The sequence below is a fragment of the Puma concolor genome, chromosome D4, assembly GCF_028749965.1.
Source record: "Puma concolor isolate L17-30 chromosome D4, mPumCon1.1.hap2, whole genome shotgun sequence".
Classification (NCBI taxonomy): domain Eukaryota; kingdom Metazoa; phylum Chordata; class Mammalia; order Carnivora; family Felidae; genus Puma; species Puma concolor.
Genome location: NC_141679.1, coordinates 74,122,437 through 74,143,114, shown reverse-complemented (window position 1 = coordinate 74,143,114; position 20,678 = coordinate 74,122,437). Strand labels below are relative to the sequence as shown.

Genomic DNA, 20,678 nt, shown 5'->3' with positions numbered 1-20,678 from the left:
GCATGATGGGAATCGTAGTAGGCTAGAGTCGTGGCGCCAATCGAAGAGCCTCTGAGGAAAGCGGGCGGAGGACGAGGTTCTGCAGGAGGGAGGTCCAGAGCAGTCTGGGAAGTGTAGTCCAGTGAGCTTAGCAGGAGACTCGCGGGGGGCGCCGGGGTTCCGGGAAGAGGCTGAGCTGGGTTGAAAAGAGGTAGGTGCGTCGAGTCGCGCGGCCTTGGGCTGAACTCCGGTAGCAAATGGAGGGCTTCCGAGGCCGGTTGTCGCTCTTGGCCCTAATAAGAGGGGCTTCACGCCTCCTGAGCGGAGGGCCATGTTGCCATGGACACCCTCTCCCTGGACTGGTGAGTGCCGCTCTGGAGCTGCGGAGGGAGTGCTGTTCTCCGCTGTGGGGACGTTGTCCCAGGGCCTTCCTCTGAGTTGGGTGAATTTTTGGTGTATTTGAGCAGTGGCGACAGATTGGGCTCAAAGAGCCCTCTAGTGCCAAAGTAAAAATAAAGACCCGGAGGAGGAGGTACGGCCTGCTTTTGTTGAAGTTTGTATTCAGCCCGGTCTTTGTGTCTGACTCCGAGTGAGATGATGCCCACGAAAGCGTCAGGTAAACTGAGCCCAGGCAACTCTGCGTGGCCCTGGGTTCCGCTGGGTGCTGGGACATCGGAGGTAACAAGGCAAAGGTTTTGCCCCCGTGTTGGGGGTGGAGATGCTTAAACTATTGGTGTTTCTTGAGCTGGACAGCGCCCCCCCCTTCCCCAAGGGCAATTACAATAATAATGGCTATTGTTTATTGAGTGTTGACTAAATGCCAAGTCACGTTCTAGGAACTTGCTGTGCATTACGTCGTTCAATCTATGCAACAACAGAGTACAGAAACCCGAGGAAACTAAAGGCCAGTGAAAGATGAAACTAATTGTCCAAGATCAGTGGCGTGTGGCATTAGAATCTCGCCCCCTGCCCTCTGGCCTCCTGAGGGAGCGCTTTTGCCCGTTACTCTGTACTGCCTCCTAGTGGCGAGCTTTTCACAGTTTGCAGAAAAGTGAAGAAAACCTACAGCAGGGTTTTTCTTCCTTTTAAATATTCTTTCCTCCCTTATTCCCCCCTTGGAACTTTGGCTTCCTCTACCATTTGTTTACATTGAATTCAAGATAGTATTTGATTTCATACAAAGCAATTTTGAAATGTAATGTGCCAGTCGGTTCTGTTCCAAGCTTCCAGGGAGGATACATTTCTTCCTTCGTATACTTCAGAGTCTCTAGCTACTTCCTAGATAGATGTGATAATAATTTATATCTGTACATACTCTTTGAAAGTAAGCTCCACACCCAACATGGGGTTTGAACTCATGACCCCGAGATTAAGACTATGTATGCACTACCTACCGACTGAGCCAGACAGACGCCCCTGTAATTGTACATACTTTAAAGGAGCTTTCACTTACATCATTCTCATTTAATTTTCACCATGTAGTTTTTATAGGAGGCTGACATTTATTAACCACACTGAACAGCCTCAACTTCATTTTTAATATAGAGCTAATTTTGTCAGCTTCAGAGGGTTTCTGTGTTAAAATAAAAGTCCAAAGAAGGGGAGTGGAAAAGCGTAGCACAGCGTTCAAGAAAAGTTCGTTTCGTCTAATTGGGGTGTCTTAGTTTATTCAACAACACATTTACTGACTGGTTATTCTAGATTCACACTACTTGGGGCAATGGAGACTATAAAGATGTTGCCCTCAACAGGTTGTGAACTCAGTTGGGGAGTTTCACTGTCTTTAAGGAAATTGCTTTTTGGTAGCATAAGCATTACCTTGGGTTTTCAGAGTGTTCTTTTGAGCCTCTTTGCGTACTTGTTCTCTCTGCCTGGAATGCCCTTCCTTACCCTCCTTTCTCTGCCTGCCCTTCACAAGTCAGCTTAGAGATCTCCTCCAGGAAGTCTTCCACATCCCTGTCTACCCCACACTCTGCCCAGGCTGGATTGGGTGCCTGTGTGGTGCCATCGTGTTATCCTCATCATCTTATTAGAGCATGTTGCAATTTTCTGTTTACGTGTTTGTTTTCCCCACAGACTGCGACTATGCCTTTTAACTCTGTAGCTGGAGCACAAGAAGTGTTTGTTTAATGAATGACCTGTCCATTTAGGACCTATTTAGACCCTGAGGATAACCCCGTGAATTGTGAGTTATATGGAGTTTGCCTAAAATTTAGTAAACTGATTTCAGTATTCAGGAAATCTCTTACAGATTCACAAATCTCTTACAGTTCTCACACAGAGCTGAACAAATTTAACGGCTGTGTACTCTCCCACTAACTATACCGAATTAAGATGTGATGATTTATTTATTTATTTAATTTATTTGTAAGAGGTGATATTTTAACTTTATTCTCTAAGGTGGAATGTTTCTTTAAATGTGACTGGAGCATAAGATTAAGGCGATTATTGCCTGGAATTCTCTTTTATAGGCATTTTGCTCTTTTTTTTTTTTCCTTGAAAACTGTTTTTTTTGGAATTGCGGAGTTACAGATCTCCATCATGTAATAATCATACATCAGATGACATCAAAGTGTCTGTGTGAACCCAAATGAGTCTTTTGTATCACTAGTCATTTAGCATGCATGCTGACAGATTGATCTTGTATTTGTAGCTGAGGTTTTTCCCCTCCAGTTTTTCCTCCTCTGCTATTTCTAACAGCTGACAGTTCACTGGGTCTGGCCCTTGGGGTTGATCTCATTATGCTGCGGCGAAAACCAACCCGCCTGGAGCTGAAGCTTGATGACATCGAGGAGTTTGAGAGCATTCGAAAGGACCTGGAGGTAAGAATACAACTTTTGAACCCTTAGGGATATTTAAAACAATAGCTCTTAACTTTTGAACTCCAGACGCTTATACCAACAGCTTATTTGAAACCTCTGTTTGGGTGCTTTACAGGCATCTCAGACTTAAATGTGTTAGTTTCCTGTGGCTTGCTATAACAAATTACCATAAAATTGGTGGTTTAAAACAACAGAAATCTATTTTTTTACCATTCTGTAGGCCAGAAATCTGAAATCAGTGTGAGTGGTCCCAAATCAAGGTGTCAGCAGGACCGGTGCTCCCTCCAGAGGCTCTGGAGGAGAATCCATTCCTTGACTCTCAGCTTCTGGTAGCCACTGGTATTCCTTGACTTGTGGCTACATCACTTCAATCTCTGTGTCCATGATCACATTGTTTTCTCTTGTTCTGTCTGTGAAATCTCCCTTGGCCCTCTCTTACAAGGATACATGTGATGGCGTTTAGGGCCCACCCAGATAATTCAGAATAATGTCTCCATTTGAAGATCCTTATCACATCTGCAAAGACCCTTTTCCCATGTAAGGCAACATTTAGAGGTTCAGGGATTAGGACCTGAGAGCTTTGGAGGTCACCGTTCAGCCTACTGAACTGAACACGTTAGAACAAAAAACCTCTTGATTTTTTTCCTCAAGACGGTTCCACCTCAGTGTTCCCTTGTGGGTATCTATATAGATGCTCAAGTCAGAAATCTAGGAGTCACTCCTGAGTTCTAGCTTTTCCTTACCCTTTATTTTTGCCCTGTGCGTCTCCACGGTTACAACCCCAGTCCAAGTAACCATCGTCTCTCTCTGTACAATCTCAGTTGCGTCTTAAATGGTCTTCCTACTTGCATTTTAGTTTCGTTAACCCATTCTCCATCAGGTTTCTAGAATGATCTTTAAAAATTTTCAGATCATGTCATTCCCCTGCTTAAAACTACTCATGGTTTCCTGCACATAGAATAAAATCTCAGTTCCTTACCATGGCCTACAAGATTTGGTATGTTCTGGCCCCTCGGGTTTTACCTCCTGCCATTCTTTGCTTTGGTCTCTGTACCCCAGGCACACTGGCTTTCTTCCATTTCCTTGAATACACCAAGCTATTTTGTCACTCGTGGCCTTTGCCCATGTTATTTTCCTCTCCCCCTTTCTTCATGTCTGTTTAAATGTCACTTTCTCAGTCTGAGATGCTGCTTCTGACCTATCCCAAGTTAAGGGTGTCATCCCCATCATGCTGTCACCATCTCATTAGGCTCTCTCAAAGCACTCTATTCTTTTACTTTACAGCATTTGTTATAATTTACAGTGATTTGCTTATTGTAAAAGCATTTATATTAGGAGCCTTGATTGTAGAAATCATGTCTGTCTGCTTCACTGTTGAGATCCCAGCGTCTGGTATGATGGTAGGAACTCCGTATGTTTTGTTTTGTTTTGTTTTGTTTTTAAGTAGGCTCCACGTGGGGCTTAAACTCATGCCGTTGAGATCAAGAGATCAAGAGTCAGACACTTAACCGACTGAGCCACTCAGGTGCCCCTCAGTATGTATTTTTAAGTGTAGCTTATCCCCCAGTATTAGATGTCCATTGATAAGACTTAAATTCTTTAGTAACCCTCAGAATAACTCCTTGACTCCTTAGGATGGTGTACAAGGCCCTTTGTGGCATAGTCCTTGCTCATCTCTCCACTTTATCTTCCGCTGACAAGTTATCTTTAATCTCAGTGCCTCTGTACACTCGGTTCTCTTTCCCTGAAATGCCCTTTCAGTATGGTTTAAACTTCAGCTGGAATGAGTCTCATAAAGTGTTGGCATACTGAACTTTGACTCTGCAGAATCAGCTCACTATTGAGTCAGTCTTTCTACTAAAGGCAATTATCCAGTGAGTTTGACCTGTTTTAGAGCAACTTAGGAATAGTTTTGCCTTAAACTAAACTTAAATGAAACCAACAGAAACTGGTATTTCATTTGTTACTGAAATTAGTTTAATTACATTTTGATGACTCTGGATTCTGAAACAGTCAGCAGTTATTCATGGTGGGAAGCCTTTTAAATGATTTCATTCCATTTGGACATTCTCAGTTTCTCATGGCTTATAAAATGATAGTATCCTTTGCCTTTTAACCTGTTTTCACTAAGGTATTTGGGGTGAACTTTGTAATGTTACTTATTGGTAATGTAGACTAACTAGAGAGTAACTCGGAAAGGTCATTTTATATACACACATACATATAGATGTATAAAGTAACATCTTATTCAGTGTACTTCTATGATCTTGGCACTTACATGCGGAGTTCATTAGTAAGTGGTGAATAATAGTGGGGATTCCAGTGGCTAGAGTAGTCATTCTCCTAATGCACACTGGATAAAACATTTGTTTATTCTCTCAGGGAATGTTATTATCTAATACCATCTTTATAGTTAGGTAGTAGTAGTTACGGGATCAGGGTTAGTCTGTCTTTGAAAATGATCAAACTGAGGGGCACCTGGCTGGCTCAGTCGGTGGAGCATGCAACTTTTGATCTCGAGGTTGTGAGTTCAAGCCCCACGTTGGGTGTAGGGATTACTTAAAAAATAAAAAAAAAAAAAGTGACCAAACTAAGACATTGACTTGAATTCTGCAGTCACTTGTGATGTAAGAGCCAACCCTTTTACGTGAAAACGAAATGAAACCTTGAAACACCGGCCTTTTGATAAGCTAGCACAAAACCTTGTATTCCTGTGTTACATTTAATCTCATGGTGTTAGGGAAACTGTTAATTTCTGGTGGTTATTGCTTTACCACTTAATTTTTGCATCTGTTCTCTTGAATAATACATTTACTGAAACACCCTTCTCTCCCTCTTGTCTACCAACTCTTATTTTTTTTTTTTCTTGTTTGATTGAGGAGTAACTGACATACATCACTGTGTAAGTTTAAGATGTAGAGCATGATGGTGTGATTGACAGATACTGTGAAATGATGACCACAGTACGTTCAGCTAACATCCATCTTCTCATTATTATTTATCTTTCTAATTGCAGCTTCCTGCTCTGAAGCTCTACCACTGCACACCCAATTCTCCCTTCTTTGTGTCTCTTTGGTAGTGTGGACTTTCCTCTGTCATAGCCACGATCACCCTGTGTTGTCACTGTCTGTTTACCTGTTTCCCGGTTAGACTGTGACATCCTGGAGGGTAGGGGTTATATCTTTTATCACTATATCCCTGTATCCCCCTTGTACCCTTATTATCCATTTAAACCTAGGATTTCAGCTTATTATTCCAAAGACCCTAACCCTAGACTTTACCGTATGCCTAGTGCATGGTAGGTGCTAAATAAATGTTTGGTAATGGAAAGAATGTTGCCTAAATCCTAAAACTTTTATACTTTCAGAACCGTAAGAAACAAAAGGAAGAAGTGGATGTCGTAGGAATCAGTGATGGAGAAGGTGCCATTGGGCTCAGCAGTGACCCCAAGAACCGGGAACAAATGATTAATGATCGAATTGGTTATAAACCTCAACCCAAGCCCAACAATCGTTCATCTCAATTTGGAAGTTTTGAATTTTAGAGGCAGATTATCTTGCATGCCAGAGCCCTGGAATGGAGTAAAATCATGGCAGAAGTACAAATAAGGTTTAGAGAATTGAGTGCTTGAAGTCAAGCAGAATGTTTTACTCCTGCAGAGAAATACTTCTGCATGAGATAACTAATGCTTACCTTTCACTCTAAGTGGAAATCCAAACTCTAGTTTATCTCTGGAAAATTTGACTCTATAAAACTTGTCTTTTGTTTTTAAAAATAAATCTATTTTTGGAAAAGTGTGCAACACCCTTAATGAAGTATAAGAATAGTACTGTTAACCTCAAGACTTTGAAAGGTAATTGCTCCAAGAGGCGACATCATTCTTCCCACCTTTACTGAGTGTCTAAACACAGGACACTTGCAGTTGATCCCTGTCACGGACTCATTCAACTTGTCTCTTCAGCAAGTATTTATTGAGTTTCTGTTATGTGCCGGGACCATTTTAGGCATTTAGTAACATCAGTGAACAAAATCCAAGATCTCTGCCCTTGTGGAGATTAGATTCTAGTGATTTTGTATAAATGTGATCAAGCTGTGGGTTTCCAGAATCTGTTTACAGAATGGCTTTGTAGCTAGTTTGGGCATAATTTTGGGGGGGGGGGGGGACAGGCAGTGGAGGGAAACATGATAATAGGAATGCTAACAATATTCCCATCATTCCAATTTGCCATCCTTTTCCAACTTGCCTAAGAATTTTTGCTACCAGGAGCTAATCTGAGAGGGTAATTTAGAATCAGAGGGGAGGAGGAGCGCCTGGCTGGCTCAGGAGCATGTGACTCCATCTCGGGGTTGTGAGTTCAAGCCCCACATTGGGTGTAGAGACTACTAAAAAAAAAAAAACCTTAAAAAAAATCACGTCCTATTGTTTTCACTGTTTAATTCAACTACAGTGAATTGCCAACTGTGGTAGAAGGAGCCTCGAGAGTCATCAGTTTTTAATTTTATTTATTTATTTTGAGAGACTGTGCATGCGTGCACACTTGAGCAGGGGAGGGGCTGAGAGAGGAAGAGAATCCCAAGCAGGCTCCTCATTGTCAGTGCAGAACCCAATGTGGGGCACAAACTCATGAGCTGTGAGATCATGATCTGAAATCAAGAGTCAGATGCTTAACTGAGCCATCCAGGCGCCCCTGGAATTGTCAGTTCTGAAGAGACCCTTTGGCAAGATTTTACCTAGTTCTAGGGGTAGTTTAAGGCTGGGTAAAAAGATTATGGGAGAGGCAGAGCACCTGGGTGGCTCAGTCGGTTGAGTGTCCAACTTTGGCTCAGGTCATGATTTCACAGTTCAAGCCCCACATTGAGCTCACTACTGTCAGTACAGAGCCCGCTTCAGATCCTCTGTCCCCCTCTCTGCCCCTCCCCCACTTGTGCATGCACCCTCTCTCAAAAATAAACATTAAAAAAATACACATGGGAGAGGCAGTGATAGAAAAGGATATATAGTTCTCTTTCTCCAACTGTTCTTTCAAAACCTTTATACTTCCAGTTTGATAAAAGACCTTCAATTCTGTTATGGTCTTAAAGACAGAGCAAGAATCAGGCTCCAGATAGGGAAATTGAGTACATTACCTCGAAGCCTGCAAAGGCCAGGATAGAAGAGGAAAAAAAAGGCGGGGTGGGGGAGGGGAGAGAAACTAGCTTCTGTCTTAAGCTGTCACTTCCCAGCATGAATAGGCACAGAAGCATGAAAACATTGAGCCTCCTTAATTTCTTCTTCCCTCCTCATCAGCCAATACTCAGGGGGCTGTATATGTAAAGACACTGTATGGAGTGCGTTATACAGATTATCTCATTTAATCTTTAACTCCTGTGAGAGTACTAGATCCTAATTTTACAAAAGGGGAAACTAATGCTCAGCTATTAAGGGGTAGAGCTGAGATTTGAACCCAAGCATATTGATTTCTGAACCCATGTCTAAACTTTATGGCTACACTGCTCTCCTGGTCTCCCCCGGCTGGGTCTAGAATGTGAGGCTATCTATCAGGGGCAGAGTGAGAGGATGCCATTCCAGTTCGCAGGAAATTTCCATGCCATTTTATGTATACAGGAGACATTTACCAGATGAGTACATAAGGGCTTATTGCAGCATAAATCCTTTTAGACACAACTAAAACCCCATGCATAAATCGTTATTCCTTAGGTCCTAGTGTTCATTTCTAGAAAATGGTCAGGTGCTCGTGAAGAGATACTAACCTCATCCCGAAGAGCTTACCTTTCAGTTCCTGAAAGCTGGAGTAAAAATCATCAAAAATATACTTACTATCGTCCAGTTGCCTATTAAGTGCTAGGTGGCTTATACATATTGCTCCCAAGTTGAAAATTGTACTATTATTGCCTTTTTATAAATGAGAACACTAAGGTTTAGGGATTATCAAAATCACTTGCCTAAGGTCACACTTCTTTTTTTTTTTTAATTTTATTTTTGAGCGAGTATGAGCAGGGGAGGGGCAGAAAGAGGGAGACACAGAATCCGAGGCAGGCTCCAAGCTCTGAGCTGTCAGCACAGAGCCCAACACAGGGTTCGAACCCACGAACCGTGAGATCATGACCCAGGCCGAAGTTGGAGCTTAACCACCTGAGCCACCCACGTGCCCCAAGGTCACACTTCTGGTAAGTGGGGGAGCCAAGATTCAAACCCAGGTATGCTGGACTCCAAAGTCCATGTTCCTCATACTACACTATGGAGGTGACTAGGGATGGTCCTGGATGGTAAGATGCTTTCTGGGGGCCAGTGAGTAGGAATGGCAGATAACAGCAGCGTTCTGGCATTTCTGAAGGGATAGGCAGGGCCAGTGCTCACTTCAAGCCTTGGTCGTGAAGATCCTAGAGGCCCAACTCAGGGCCTCTTGCCCAATAGCATAAACACCGAAGAAGAGATTAGGATATGGTGGGTTAGCTTTTAAATTCAGGAATCCGTGGTATGCTGAGTTATTTGCAGCTTCATGAAGACCCTGTCTGCTGTGAGAAATGTCATGTAGATCTTCTGGCATGTACTAGCTTGTCATTTTGAGGAGAGTAGGATGAAAATGTAAAGGGATCAAAACACTTAAAAGTCTGACATCTTAAAAATTGATGGTAATGGCCAACAAAAAGACCACTTACTCTACTGTCACTCTGGGCAGAAAGACATGCATAGAATCACAAAATCAAAATATTTATTTTGTTCTTTTACATATGACACTGTTAAAACATTCCTACTACAGCAATACTGCTCTCCAGGAGCTTACAATCTAAAACGGTCAACATTAATTGTAGACTCAGTGATTAAGGCATTATATCAAATGCAGACTTTGTATCTTTAGATGTATCTTCTGAAAGAAGCAGCTGGAGAGAGCAGGATCAAAATTAAAGGACATGAACATGTAACCCCTGCCCCCTCCCCTTCCAGCTCCTTATAAGAAACTCTGTGGCTAGATCCCAAGCCCAGAGCCTCAGTCTGAAATAGAATTCCAGACAGTCCTACCATAGAAGTAGTGAAGAAACCTTAATTTTTCATTTGCTGTTGGACACAGAGGATTCCCTGTTCGTGGAAAATGAGGGGCTGAGTGTTCCTCCAACATAGACTGGAGACAGCACCTAAGATTCTGGGACTCTGCAGGTGGTACTCGTAGGCAGCCCTTTACTCAGCTTTTTATAGACATTCTGGCAGAACAACTTCTCCTCAAAGCGTGCTTAAGGGGTTTTACAACTTCTGACGGGTATCTAGATCCACTGTACAGCTATGTCCACGGCATCAGGAGGGCTAAGGAGATTAATAAACCAGATACATGGGATTAAAGACTGAAAAGACAGAAAGGGAAAGAAAAGCCAAAGAAATGGCGATACAGGCTTCTAAGAGATGTTGAACAGGGAAGGAAGAAAAGAAATTTGGATCCAGAAGGAACAAAGAAGTCAGGCACTAAACTGATGAACAGAGATACACAAATCAAAGTCAATGAGATCATTAACACAATCCAAGAGCTCAAGAAAGATGGAATTTAAGGTTTAAATTGTTTCTCCTTCACTAGCTTCTTCCTTTGGCAACCTAATCTAAGAATTGCTGGAATTCAGGTTTTACATGACACTCGATCTTGAATACCTGAAGACCTATCCCAAACTGATGTTTCTCTGTTGAGTTTCAAACTCACAGCACTTTGTCTTAACTGGCCTCGATTTTTCTTACCTTACTGATAAAGTCCTGTTTCTGAAAAGGATATTTTATAGCAGCTCATGCCAAGATTTCCAGAGAGCACCAGGGTCACTATTAAACATTGAGTCTTATTTTCTCATGGTTTTATTATTCCTTGGCTTCTGAGATAATAACAGGCTATTTACACCTTCCTGTTGGACTCTGTCGCTACCTGTCATTCACTCTACTCTTGCTAAATATCAGCACAAGTGGTTGGAATAAGAAAAAAGCACAAAACTCTAAATCTTGGTTCTTAGATTTTACCCTCGATCCAGGAAGCTGATAACCCTCTCTTGACTTAAAGCCATGGAAGTACACATTCCTTGCTCTCCAATATTTAACTGGCACCCACAGAGAAAGTACAAACTTCAAAACCACAACAGAGACCAACAGAATAGTTGTGTTTTGTCTCCTCTGCCCTGAGGCACGATTGGAGTCTAGCACCAAGGAGGGCAGGATTTAACAGACTAGCACAGGAAGAGTCGCTTCATGCAGGTAGTTTGGACTGGGAATGAGACTGCAGTGTAACCTAACAACTGAACAGAATAAAAATCCAGTGTGGTTCTTCATTGAGAAAAAGAGGTTTTGGCCACATGTGATCTAATGAAACCCCAGAGAGTAACGAAGATGGTCATGTAGAAGATGAGGACCTGCTTGGTGTGGACATGGATGCTGGGGGCTGAGGAAAATCTGATGATCAGCAGACCATACCCTAAACCTCTCCAAAGAGAGGGCTGGGCTTTTTGCCCTTCTGACCCATGACTAGCTGATTTTATACTGCAGCTCAAAGGTCTTCCTCAATCTTCAAGCTACTTCTAAGAAACCACAGACCTTTAAAAATAAAGACTAGTGATTTCATACATACTGATAAAAGTTACTTTGGCTATAGCCCTTGGGCACACATACACACAGCTGGAGCAGAATAGATGTTTCTGGAATGATTAAGTATTGACCAGCAGCATTTAGTACACGAGTTAAGCTTAGACATATCACCTACCACCAGCAGTTCAAATTCCTGTGCCCAATACCAGGTAGCTCACCGCACCAGGTGACACTTCCTTAGTTTTAAAACAGAGATTTTCAAAGCATGGTCCCCTGACCATCAGCAGAATCATCGCCTGGGAACTTGTTAGAAATGCCAATTTTGGGGCTCTGGGTTGAGGCCCAGAAGCTAGTGCTCTAACAAGCCCTTCGGGTGATTCCGATGCATGCTCAAGTTTGAAAACCACTGGTTTAGAGGCCAACATAAGAAAACAATAACGAAAGAAAATGATTCAAACTCTTGATTCATTCAGCTGTGACAATCCACAAGGTACCAAGTCAAAGTATCAATGGTTTTATTTTAAAATATCTATTTCTATTTTCTCAAATTGATTGTCATCTTTTTTTTTGATTGACAAGTTCGTTCTAATCAAAATGTCAAGTAGGAACACAAGTTCATGAGCCAGCCACCTAAGAATGCACACTTCTGCACGCCCCAGCCCTGTGTTTAGTCTCAAACCACCCTTCTAGACACTACAAAGATTCTGACGCAACACATCACAACTAGTGAAAGGCACAATGTATTTCACACTTATCGAATCCAAAGACTGGAACTCACTTTCAAGTGTTAAGTTTGGGTTCTGGGTTTAGTTGGGCCAGAATTTCCCTCAGCTTCCATCAATCCTAGCTGAATAGAATCTCCTTCCATCACCGACCCAGGAGAAACCCACCAAATTCACACACTGTCTGTTAACAAAATAAAAACAGAGGACTAAAAAAGGAAGCAGGTGATCAAGTCTTGAATAGAAAGCTACCTGGCTTGGACAAGAACATGTAACTTGGATATAAGATGATGAGGGAGGAGAGATTCTGAGGGAATCTCAGATCATTAGAAAAAACCCAGGGAGGTTATCACCTTAGCTCAGAGACTAAAAGCTAAGCCTCTGTTGAGTAGGGGGTGTGTGTGTGTGTGTGTGTGTGTGTGTGTGTGTGTGTGTGTGTGTGAGAGAGAGAGAGAGAGAGAGAGAGAGAGAGAGAGAGAAAGGAAATAAGGAGCAAGAAGGGAAGATTGGAGTAGGAATCATGTCTTTCAGTCTTGAACTGCTTCCCACTGCAATCGATAAGGCCGCACCATGGAGTTGAACGCTAATGGCAATGCTCTGTGATGTCCACCACCACTGCCTTCTTCCAGCTGAAGAGAAAGTATCCTGTGCCAGCCCCCGCTGCTACTGCAATGCAGAGGTACCCGTTGTAGGTCATGAAGATGAGCATGAGGAAGTAGCTGATGACCACTTGGATGATATGCAGCACTGTCTGCAGGAGGTGGGGAAAGCTCAGCATCTGTTGCCTGGAGAACAGAGAGGAACATAGCAATCAGGGACCCTGAGCGGTGTCTGGGCAGCTCAAGAGAAAGGGGGACAGTTCTGGTCACGAGCTCAGCTTGAACTGGACTCCTCACAGCCATCCAGGCAACTCATGGCTTCTTTGTGTATGTATGCTGTGTACAGTCCCTGGAGTGAAACATGATAGGGCTGCCGGGTTAATAAGAATCGGCCAGATACAGTTCTATGTCCGCAGAAGGAGGAGAGGAAGGAGGACTAATTCCCTGACTTACCTCTACCATGGATCCCAAAACGGAAGCCCTAAACCCTCCCATACTTATTTGAACATTTTCAGGCCTTCCACCTTTGCAAAGTTCACATTCTAAAAAACAGAAATAGAATCAAGGGTTGGGTAGTATAGTACAAAGTATTTACAAGGGATCAGGAGGAGTGGCTATCCCCTCTGTCACTTACCAGCTCTCACCTTAGGTAAGTCACAACATGTTTGGGCCTCAATAATACTGCACTTGCTTGAAAGCAGCATATTGGTCTATAAGAGTCTTCAAGGACTCCAATTTATTTCAGTTTTTTTTTTTTTTAACTTATTTTCAAAGACAGAGAGATAGAGAGAGAGAGTGCGTGGGCGTGCATGAGTAGTGGAGAGGCATAGCCAGAGGGAGGGCCAGAATCTCAATCAGGCTCCACACCATCAGCACAGAGTCCGATGCAGGGTTCGAACGCATGAACCGTGAGATCATGACCTGAGCTGAAATCAAGAGTCGGATGCTTAACCTATGGAGTCACGCAGGTACCCCTCCGATTTAGTTTTTAAGACCTACATTTCGGGGCGCCTGGGTAGCGCAGTCGGTTAAGCGTCCGACTTCAGCCAGGTCACGATCTTGTGGACCGTGAGTTCGAGCCCCGCGTCGGGCTCTGGGCTGATGGTTCAGAGCCTGGAGCCTGTTTCCGATTCTGTGTCTCCCTCTCTCTCTGCCCCTCGCCCGTTCATGCTCTGTCTCTCTCTGTCCCAAAAATAAATAAACGTTGAAAAAAAAAAAAATTAAAAAAAAAAAAAAGACCTACATTTCTATTAAAACTCAAAAATCTCGAAAGGCATTTGCCAATCTGTGGGGAAAAACCAGCAGTAATCTAAATACTTTCTTTGACGGAATACAGGTTTTCTATATAGTCTTACACTGTAAACCAAATGAGACTAGAGCTGGGTAGATATAGAATCACCAGTAACTCAAGAAGAGGGCTATTGCTAATAAAAGAGCTGCTTTGCTGCTTAACTAATCCAGCTCTCCAGAACTTCCCTCTGGATCTGTTCAGTCTTCTTACCCAACAGTTTTGTGTGTCTCCATAAGGATGGTTCCATTTGGTCCTGGGACAGGCATGGAATTGTAGCGGATGCTGACTTGTGACTTACGCAGTAGGCTCTCTCGGGCTATCTTGAGTCCTTCATAGAACATTGCTAGTAAAAACACTGCCACGAAAGCTCCCGCCATTTCTAAGTAGGGAAGGAAAAGATGGTGGTATGGTCAAACATGCAAAATCACTAGGTGGTGTGCTGTCCAAGCTAGAGAGACAACATAAAAAAGGGCTCCTTTCAGTGTCTGAACACATTACATTGTTACCTCTCTACTGCGCAGATAGAATAGCAAAGATGGTGTGACGGTGTTAGTGAAAACCATTGCCTCCACTGAAGAACATACTCATTTTCTGATTATGATACAAAAAAATCATCTGAACAACAATAACCTTTAGGTCTGGCTGCTTGATGTCATAAATTTGCTGAACCACACAGCATAGAGTATGCAAAAGGGGAATAAAACAACATTGTAAAGTGCTATTTCCTTGAGCAAAGAGAAAAAAAGAGACCTAAATCAAGAAACAGACTCTTCAGGTGGCTGGGTGGCTCAGTAAGTTAAGTGTCTAACTCTTGCTTTTGACTCAGGTCATGATATCGTAGTTCATGAGTTCAAGCCCCGTGTTGGTTGGACTCTGCACCGAATGGAGCCCGCTTGGGATTCTCTCTCTCTCTCTCTCTCTCTCTCTCTCTCTCCTGTCTTTGTCTGCCCCTCCTCCACTTGCATGTGTGCTCTCTCTCTCCCCTGGCTCTCAAAATAAATCAAGTAACTTAAAAAAAAAACACAAAACATTGTAAAACAAATATTTTTAATGTTTATTTATTTTTGAGATGGGGGAGCGGGGAGGGGACGTGGGGGAGGGCAGCGAGAAGAGGACAGGGGATCTGAAGCGGGCTCAGCTCTGTGCTAACAATAGAGAGGCTGATGTGGGGCTGAGCCGAAGTCAGATACTTAACTAACTGAGCCACCCAGGCACCCGAAAACAGACTCAACTATAGAGAACAAGCTGATGGTTACTAGAGGGGAGGGGGTTGAAGGGGGGATGGGTGAAAAAGGGGATGGGGATTATGGAATACACTTGTGATGAGCACAGGGTGTTGTATGGAACTACTGAATCATTGTATTGTACATCTGAAACTAATATAAGACTGTACGTTAAGTAACTAGAATTTTAAAAACTTAAAAACAAAGTGCTCTTTCTTTCTTCTAAAGTTTATTTTGAGAGAGAGAGAGAGAGAAAGAGAGAGAGAGACAGAGAGAGAGAGAGAGAGAGAAACAGAGAGAGAGAGAAAGAGAGAGAGAGACAGAGAGAGAGAGAGAGAGAGAAAGAGAGAGAGAGAGAGCGCACAAATGGGGGAGGGACAGAGAGAGAGAATCCCAAGCAGGCTCTGCACTGACAGTGCAGAGCCCAACGCGGGGCTCAAAGTCACTAACTGTGAGATCATGACCTGAGCCAAAATCAAGAGACGGCACTTAACTGACTGAGACACCCAGGAACCCCGATAAAGTGCTATTTCTTGAATAAACATTTTAGTTCTAAGTCTTTCACATTGTTAATAATCATACGAATATACTCAAACTCCAGATTTAACACACTACTTGAACTAAATGCTTCCCCTTTTCTCCAAATTGATTTTGTGGCTCCAAAGATATACCTTCTGAAAGCAGTTCAACTGATGATTGAACTTGAGCAATTTGAATTTAAGGCATACCCACTTAACATTACAGACACACAGAAATGGGTATTAGTTATCTGCAAAGTAGGAATGACCCTAAGATGAGCCATGCCGAGAATCAGGAATGATGTAGACCGGTTTGGTATGCTAGAAAGAGCACAGGAGTAGGGAGGTCTAGAAAGTCTAGATCCCTGTCCTATCTCTGACATACTAATGCTATGTGATTTAGGGCTAATCATTTCAGCATTTGACCCTTAATGTATCTATCCATATAAAATGGAAGGACTATACTGGATCAATAGTTTTCTACCTAGGGTTATTTTGTGGTTTATGCAAAATGCTTATGTCATTTTTCTAAATGTTTATTTTATTTTATTTTATTTTTTTTTAATTTTTTTTTTCAACGTTTATTTATTTTTGAGACAGAGAGAGACAGAGCACGAACGGGGGAGGGGCAGAAAGAGAGGGAGACACAGAATCGGAAACCGGCTCCAGGCTCCGAGCCATCAGCCCAGAGCCTGACGCGGGGCTCGAACTCACGGACCGCGAGATCGTGACCTGGCTGAAGTCGGACGCTTAACCGACTGCGCCACCCAGGCGCCCCACTAAATGTTTATTTTTGAGGGGGCAGGGAGAGAGGGAGGGAGAGAGAGAGAGAGAGAGAGAGAGAGAGAGAGAGAGAGAGAGGCGCAGACAGAGAATCTGAAGCAGGCTCCACACTATCAAAGCAAAGCCCAATGTGGGGCTTGAACCCACAAACTGTGAGATCATGACCTGAGCTGAAGTCAGATGATCAACCGACTGAGCCACCCAGGCACCCCCTTATGTCATTTTACCTTGACTACAGTCTTACGTCCAGGATCAATAACTTATCAAATAAGGAAGCACTCTAGAAAAGGATGAAAGGAAATGGATTGCAAAAAGACTCCTATCTGGTATGTAAATAATTATTTTTCAGAAACTCTAAAACATGTTACTTAAGGAAGGTTTACTGTAGGACCAAAATAAGCATTGTGTATCCTTACCTTCTAGGCAGTTAATAGGAAGATGATTATGTATCATAACCATAACCATTCAGTAATTATGGCAGAAAAAGCTGCTGGGTTTCTAGATTCTTTGTCACTGCCTCTCATGTGTCATTCTCGAATACCACCTGATGATGGTTTACTCACCTCCAGCTGTATTGATCACCAAACCAGAAAATAACAGTTCCACATTCTTAAAGCCAAAGTAGAAGGTCATAGACTGCCAGAAAACCAAAACAAGTCAATTAGAGATTTCAGGTAAAGAAGCTTAGAGCATTTGAAAGTATCAGTTCTGGATTGTAAGAGACTTTCACTGAAGTAGGAGGCTCTCTACTTCATTTTAGCACAATCACCACAGACACGCTCTACAAGTATTCTTCCTTGTCCCTACCACCAACTTCTCTCTCTCTTTCTAATTTTAATTCCAGTGTAGTCAACAGACGGTGTTATATTAGTTTCAGGTACACAATATAGTGACTCAACAATTCTACACATTACTCAGCGTTCATCGTGATAAATGCACTGTCCTTTTCTCTTTTCCACACAAAGCAGAACTTAATTCAGAAAAGGGTCAATTTTGAATGGAAGGAATACACAAGAGCCCCAGAAATCCTGGTGCTGGTGTGGCTCTGAAATTAACCTGCCACGTGATCTTGGGCAAATCACTGGTCTTGTCTGAGTCCGTCTCAGCTTTTCCTCATCAGTAAACTGATCTTTAAAGATGATAACTTGCCAGTCTATTACCCAAGTGGGGGTAAAAGGGCCGCCTCTCCTGAGGTACTCACCATCATCATACCGTCCATTCCCCCGCCATGAGAGTGGTGGGCCGAAGTAGTCGGGTGGTGGTGGTGGTGAGGAGGCGCCGTTGTACTGTTGTCAGCCATATGGCTTGTGCCCGTATGGTGGGAATGGTCCACGATTGCAGGAAAAGTTGAGACTCGGCAGAAGATTCTTTAAAGAAAAAGAATTATATATACTGACTTCATGATATAAAATCTTGATTATCTTTTAAATTTTGTTATTTTTATACACCTTATTTTTTAAATGTTTGTTTATTCTGAAAGAGAGAGAGAGAGAGAGAGAGAGAGAGAGAGAGAGAGAGAACGAGTGGGGGAGGGGCAGAGACAGAGGGAGACACAGGATCTGAAGCAGGCTCCAGGCTCTGACCTGTCAGCACAGAGGCAGATGTGGGGCTTGAACCCTCAAACTGTAAGATCATGACCTGAGCCGAAGTTGGACGCTTAACGGACTGAGCCACCCAGGTGCCCCTAAAATCTTGATTCTTGATAACTATTTGTTTATGTGGGATTTCATCCAATAGAGATTACCTTTGAGGACTGGTGCACAAGGGATTTGCGCCTAGGGTTTCAGAAACTTAACCCTTACTCTGCAGAATTGCTCTTTTGATAGGTATGTTCAAAGTACATCTAAATTTAAACATAAAAAGAAAAGTAGTTTCTTTGGGTTGCAAGAAACAATTTGTATAATGGACAGATTGATGTCATTAATGAAATTTAACTTCTCTAAGGCTTTCTAACCATAAATGTCAGTAGATTAAAAAAAAAAAAAAGTACTTCAAATAATTCACCTAATTGGATGGCCTGTGTTTTATCAAGAGATTAAGAATGCATTTTCACGTATAGGACAACCAGCCTTCAGCTAATTTAAACTTGAAGAAAAGGTCTATTACTGCCCTAGGCAAGCAATGTGCTCAGAAGATACAATTTCAACCTTAGCTGAGCATTAGAGCTAAGAACACTGAAAACAGGTATAAATTGAATATTCTATATTAAATTAAGTCCAGACGACTGGATATTCAGCCTTGTGTCTTTACTGTCACATTACTGGTTTACTGCAAAAGTCCACCTGGGACATAAACCAAGGAGCAAAAACTCCTGTAGCTGGGGTGGGGGTAGAGAGTGGGAAGCTGAGAGTGAGGTGTTGGTGGATTCTCTTTATGTGTCCCTCAACTCCAGCCTGTGGAGGAAAAGCGTGCTTTAGAAATTCCTCAGCCTGAGTGTGCCTCTCATTCAATCAATCAATATTTATCAAGCTCCTACTATGTGCCAAACTCTGAGCTAAGTGCTAGTGATTCTGTGAATAAGACAAACGAGGTACCTCATGGAGAGAGAAATGACAAAGTAAACAGAACAATTTCATGGCGTGATTAGTGCTGTGAAGGAAATAGGGTAATACGGCAGCATTACTAGGAGGTGGAAAAAGGCATATCTTAGACCAGGAAATCTTTTTAGATTCAGGGAGTTATGTATGTCTAACTTAAAAGCACAAATATTCAGTCACCTATTTTCCCCTCTTCAAACTCCCGTCTCATGATTCTATGACAGCAAGCTTAAGAAACAGGCTTGTATTTCCAGCAAAAGACGAGGCAAAGTATCAGTAAGGGACAATCAAAGTTCAACTCTGAATTTAAGTAATTTTCATGCCAGACACTATATTATTTCATAATTATAGAGCTTGACAATCTGGTATTATTAATACCATGGACATAAAGGACATCTGTAACAGGCTCTTTGTCCATAAAATTTTTATAGCACAGAGTAAAAACAGAATACACACAAAAATAATCAACACAACGGCACCCAGAAAATTTCAGTGATGGGAGAAATGTAAGTGGGCAGCAGTTTTCGGATAAAAGAATCACGGTAGAAGGGAGAGAGCACTGGTATCCGAGTGATGACAGATTATCGTTTTTGAGCCGAGCAAGTGCAGCAAAGCAAGCATGAGAAGACTTTTGCCAGCCAGAAAGACTGAGAACACATCCTCATAAAGAGACTCAAGTACAAGTCACAGTTTGTTCTCTTCCAAGAAGAGTTTGAAAAGTGATTATAACAAAAGAAAACCATAAAGGATAACTTCATTTCACATTATCAACCCGAATCCTGGCCACTGATTCAGTGATTATTTGCAGTGTCTTCTGGTGTAAAAGACTGAGGGAAATAAGATACAGAGATGAACCAGACATACAGTCTTTCTCCAAGGAGCCTCAATGCTAAAAGCTAAACAGGGAAACCGAACAGTTTTAACTTTTCATTTTGGGCATGAGAAGACATGTAAAGAGCAGTTTAAAAAGCAAGATCTTAGCACCACAAACTAAAGATTTGCACCCTTGAAATCCTTGATGAACTTTCACATATTCTTCCCATTAACATTTTAAGACCCACAGGTTCCTACTTGTTTAGGTACCTCATTATAGTTAGAGACACCTGCTCGATGAAGACCTATCATCAAATCTCTTCAGACATATCACTGGCCCGATAATTCATCTGTCCAAATCTAAAGAACGCCTTTCAAAGTATGCACCTGTTTTAAATGTCATCTTTGTAGGATAAATTTCACTTTCAAACATACTAGGAAATAGAGCAGGAATAGAATCTATTTTCTTTCACTGTGAGTGGACAATAGATTTCTTGTAATGGAATCCTAGGCAAGGCTTGCCCCATAGTGTATGAATAGGAAGGTACAAATCTGGTGGATTAATGTATATACATACACTGCAGACGCAAACTCAAACCAATCCTGGGCTCACTACAAGTCTGTTCCAGCAAAAATGCCATGGGAATATATATACATATATCTTAGAAATTGATTATTAAAGCATCAAAAATAAAAGCAATTATATTCTTTTCTCTTCCTACTTGACTTTTCAGTGCTGTGTCCTATGTATTTGGATAATTCATCTTCTACAGCAATCAAACACATTTAACCCCTTCTCTTCAGAAGAGAAATTCTACTTACAGGAGGTAAACTGGCAGTTGG

The 20,678-nt window shown here is 42.2% G+C and overlaps 2 protein-coding genes across 7 annotated transcripts in view; one reads left to right on the top strand and one right to left on the bottom strand.

The window, feature by feature from the left end:
• The window catches only part of CDC26 (cell division cycle 26), a 33,909-nt gene extending 27,314 nt beyond the window's left edge, over window positions 1–6,595 (top strand). Inside the window, exons 1-4 of one of the 5 annotated variants that reach the window (XM_086683760.1) lie at window positions 9–190; window positions 1,898–2,013; window positions 2,680–2,801; window positions 6,169–6,595. In XM_086683760.1, coding sequence (XP_086539886.1) covers window positions 2,721–2,801; window positions 6,169–6,345 — 258 coding nt within the window. In that variant the 5' untranslated portion in view covers window positions 9–190; window positions 1,898–2,013; window positions 2,680–2,720 and the 3' untranslated portion in view covers window positions 6,346–6,595. Of the gene's footprint in view, window positions 1–8; window positions 191–380; window positions 596–1,897; window positions 2,014–2,055; window positions 2,165–2,679; window positions 2,802–6,168 lie in introns of those variants that run through there. The other 4 variants (XM_025912254.2, XM_086683758.1, XM_086683759.1 and 1 more) reach the window with 4 other exon arrangements.
• Window positions 6,596–9,492: 2,897 nt separating this feature from the next.
• The window catches only part of SLC31A1 (solute carrier family 31 member 1), a 42,054-nt gene continuing 30,868 nt past the window's right edge, over window positions 9,493–20,678 (bottom strand). For both annotated transcript variants that reach the window (XM_086683754.1, XM_086683755.1), the window contains exons 2-5: window positions 17,687–17,852; window positions 17,049–17,121; window positions 14,172–14,340; window positions 9,493–12,856 (exon numbers count right to left, since the gene is read on the bottom strand). In XM_086683754.1, coding sequence (XP_086539880.1) covers window positions 12,655–12,856; window positions 14,172–14,340; window positions 17,049–17,121; window positions 17,687–17,785 — 543 coding nt within the window. In that variant the 5' untranslated portion in view covers window positions 17,786–17,852 and the 3' untranslated portion in view covers window positions 9,493–12,654. The remainder of the gene's footprint in view (window positions 12,857–14,171; window positions 14,341–17,048; window positions 17,122–17,686; window positions 17,853–20,678) is intronic.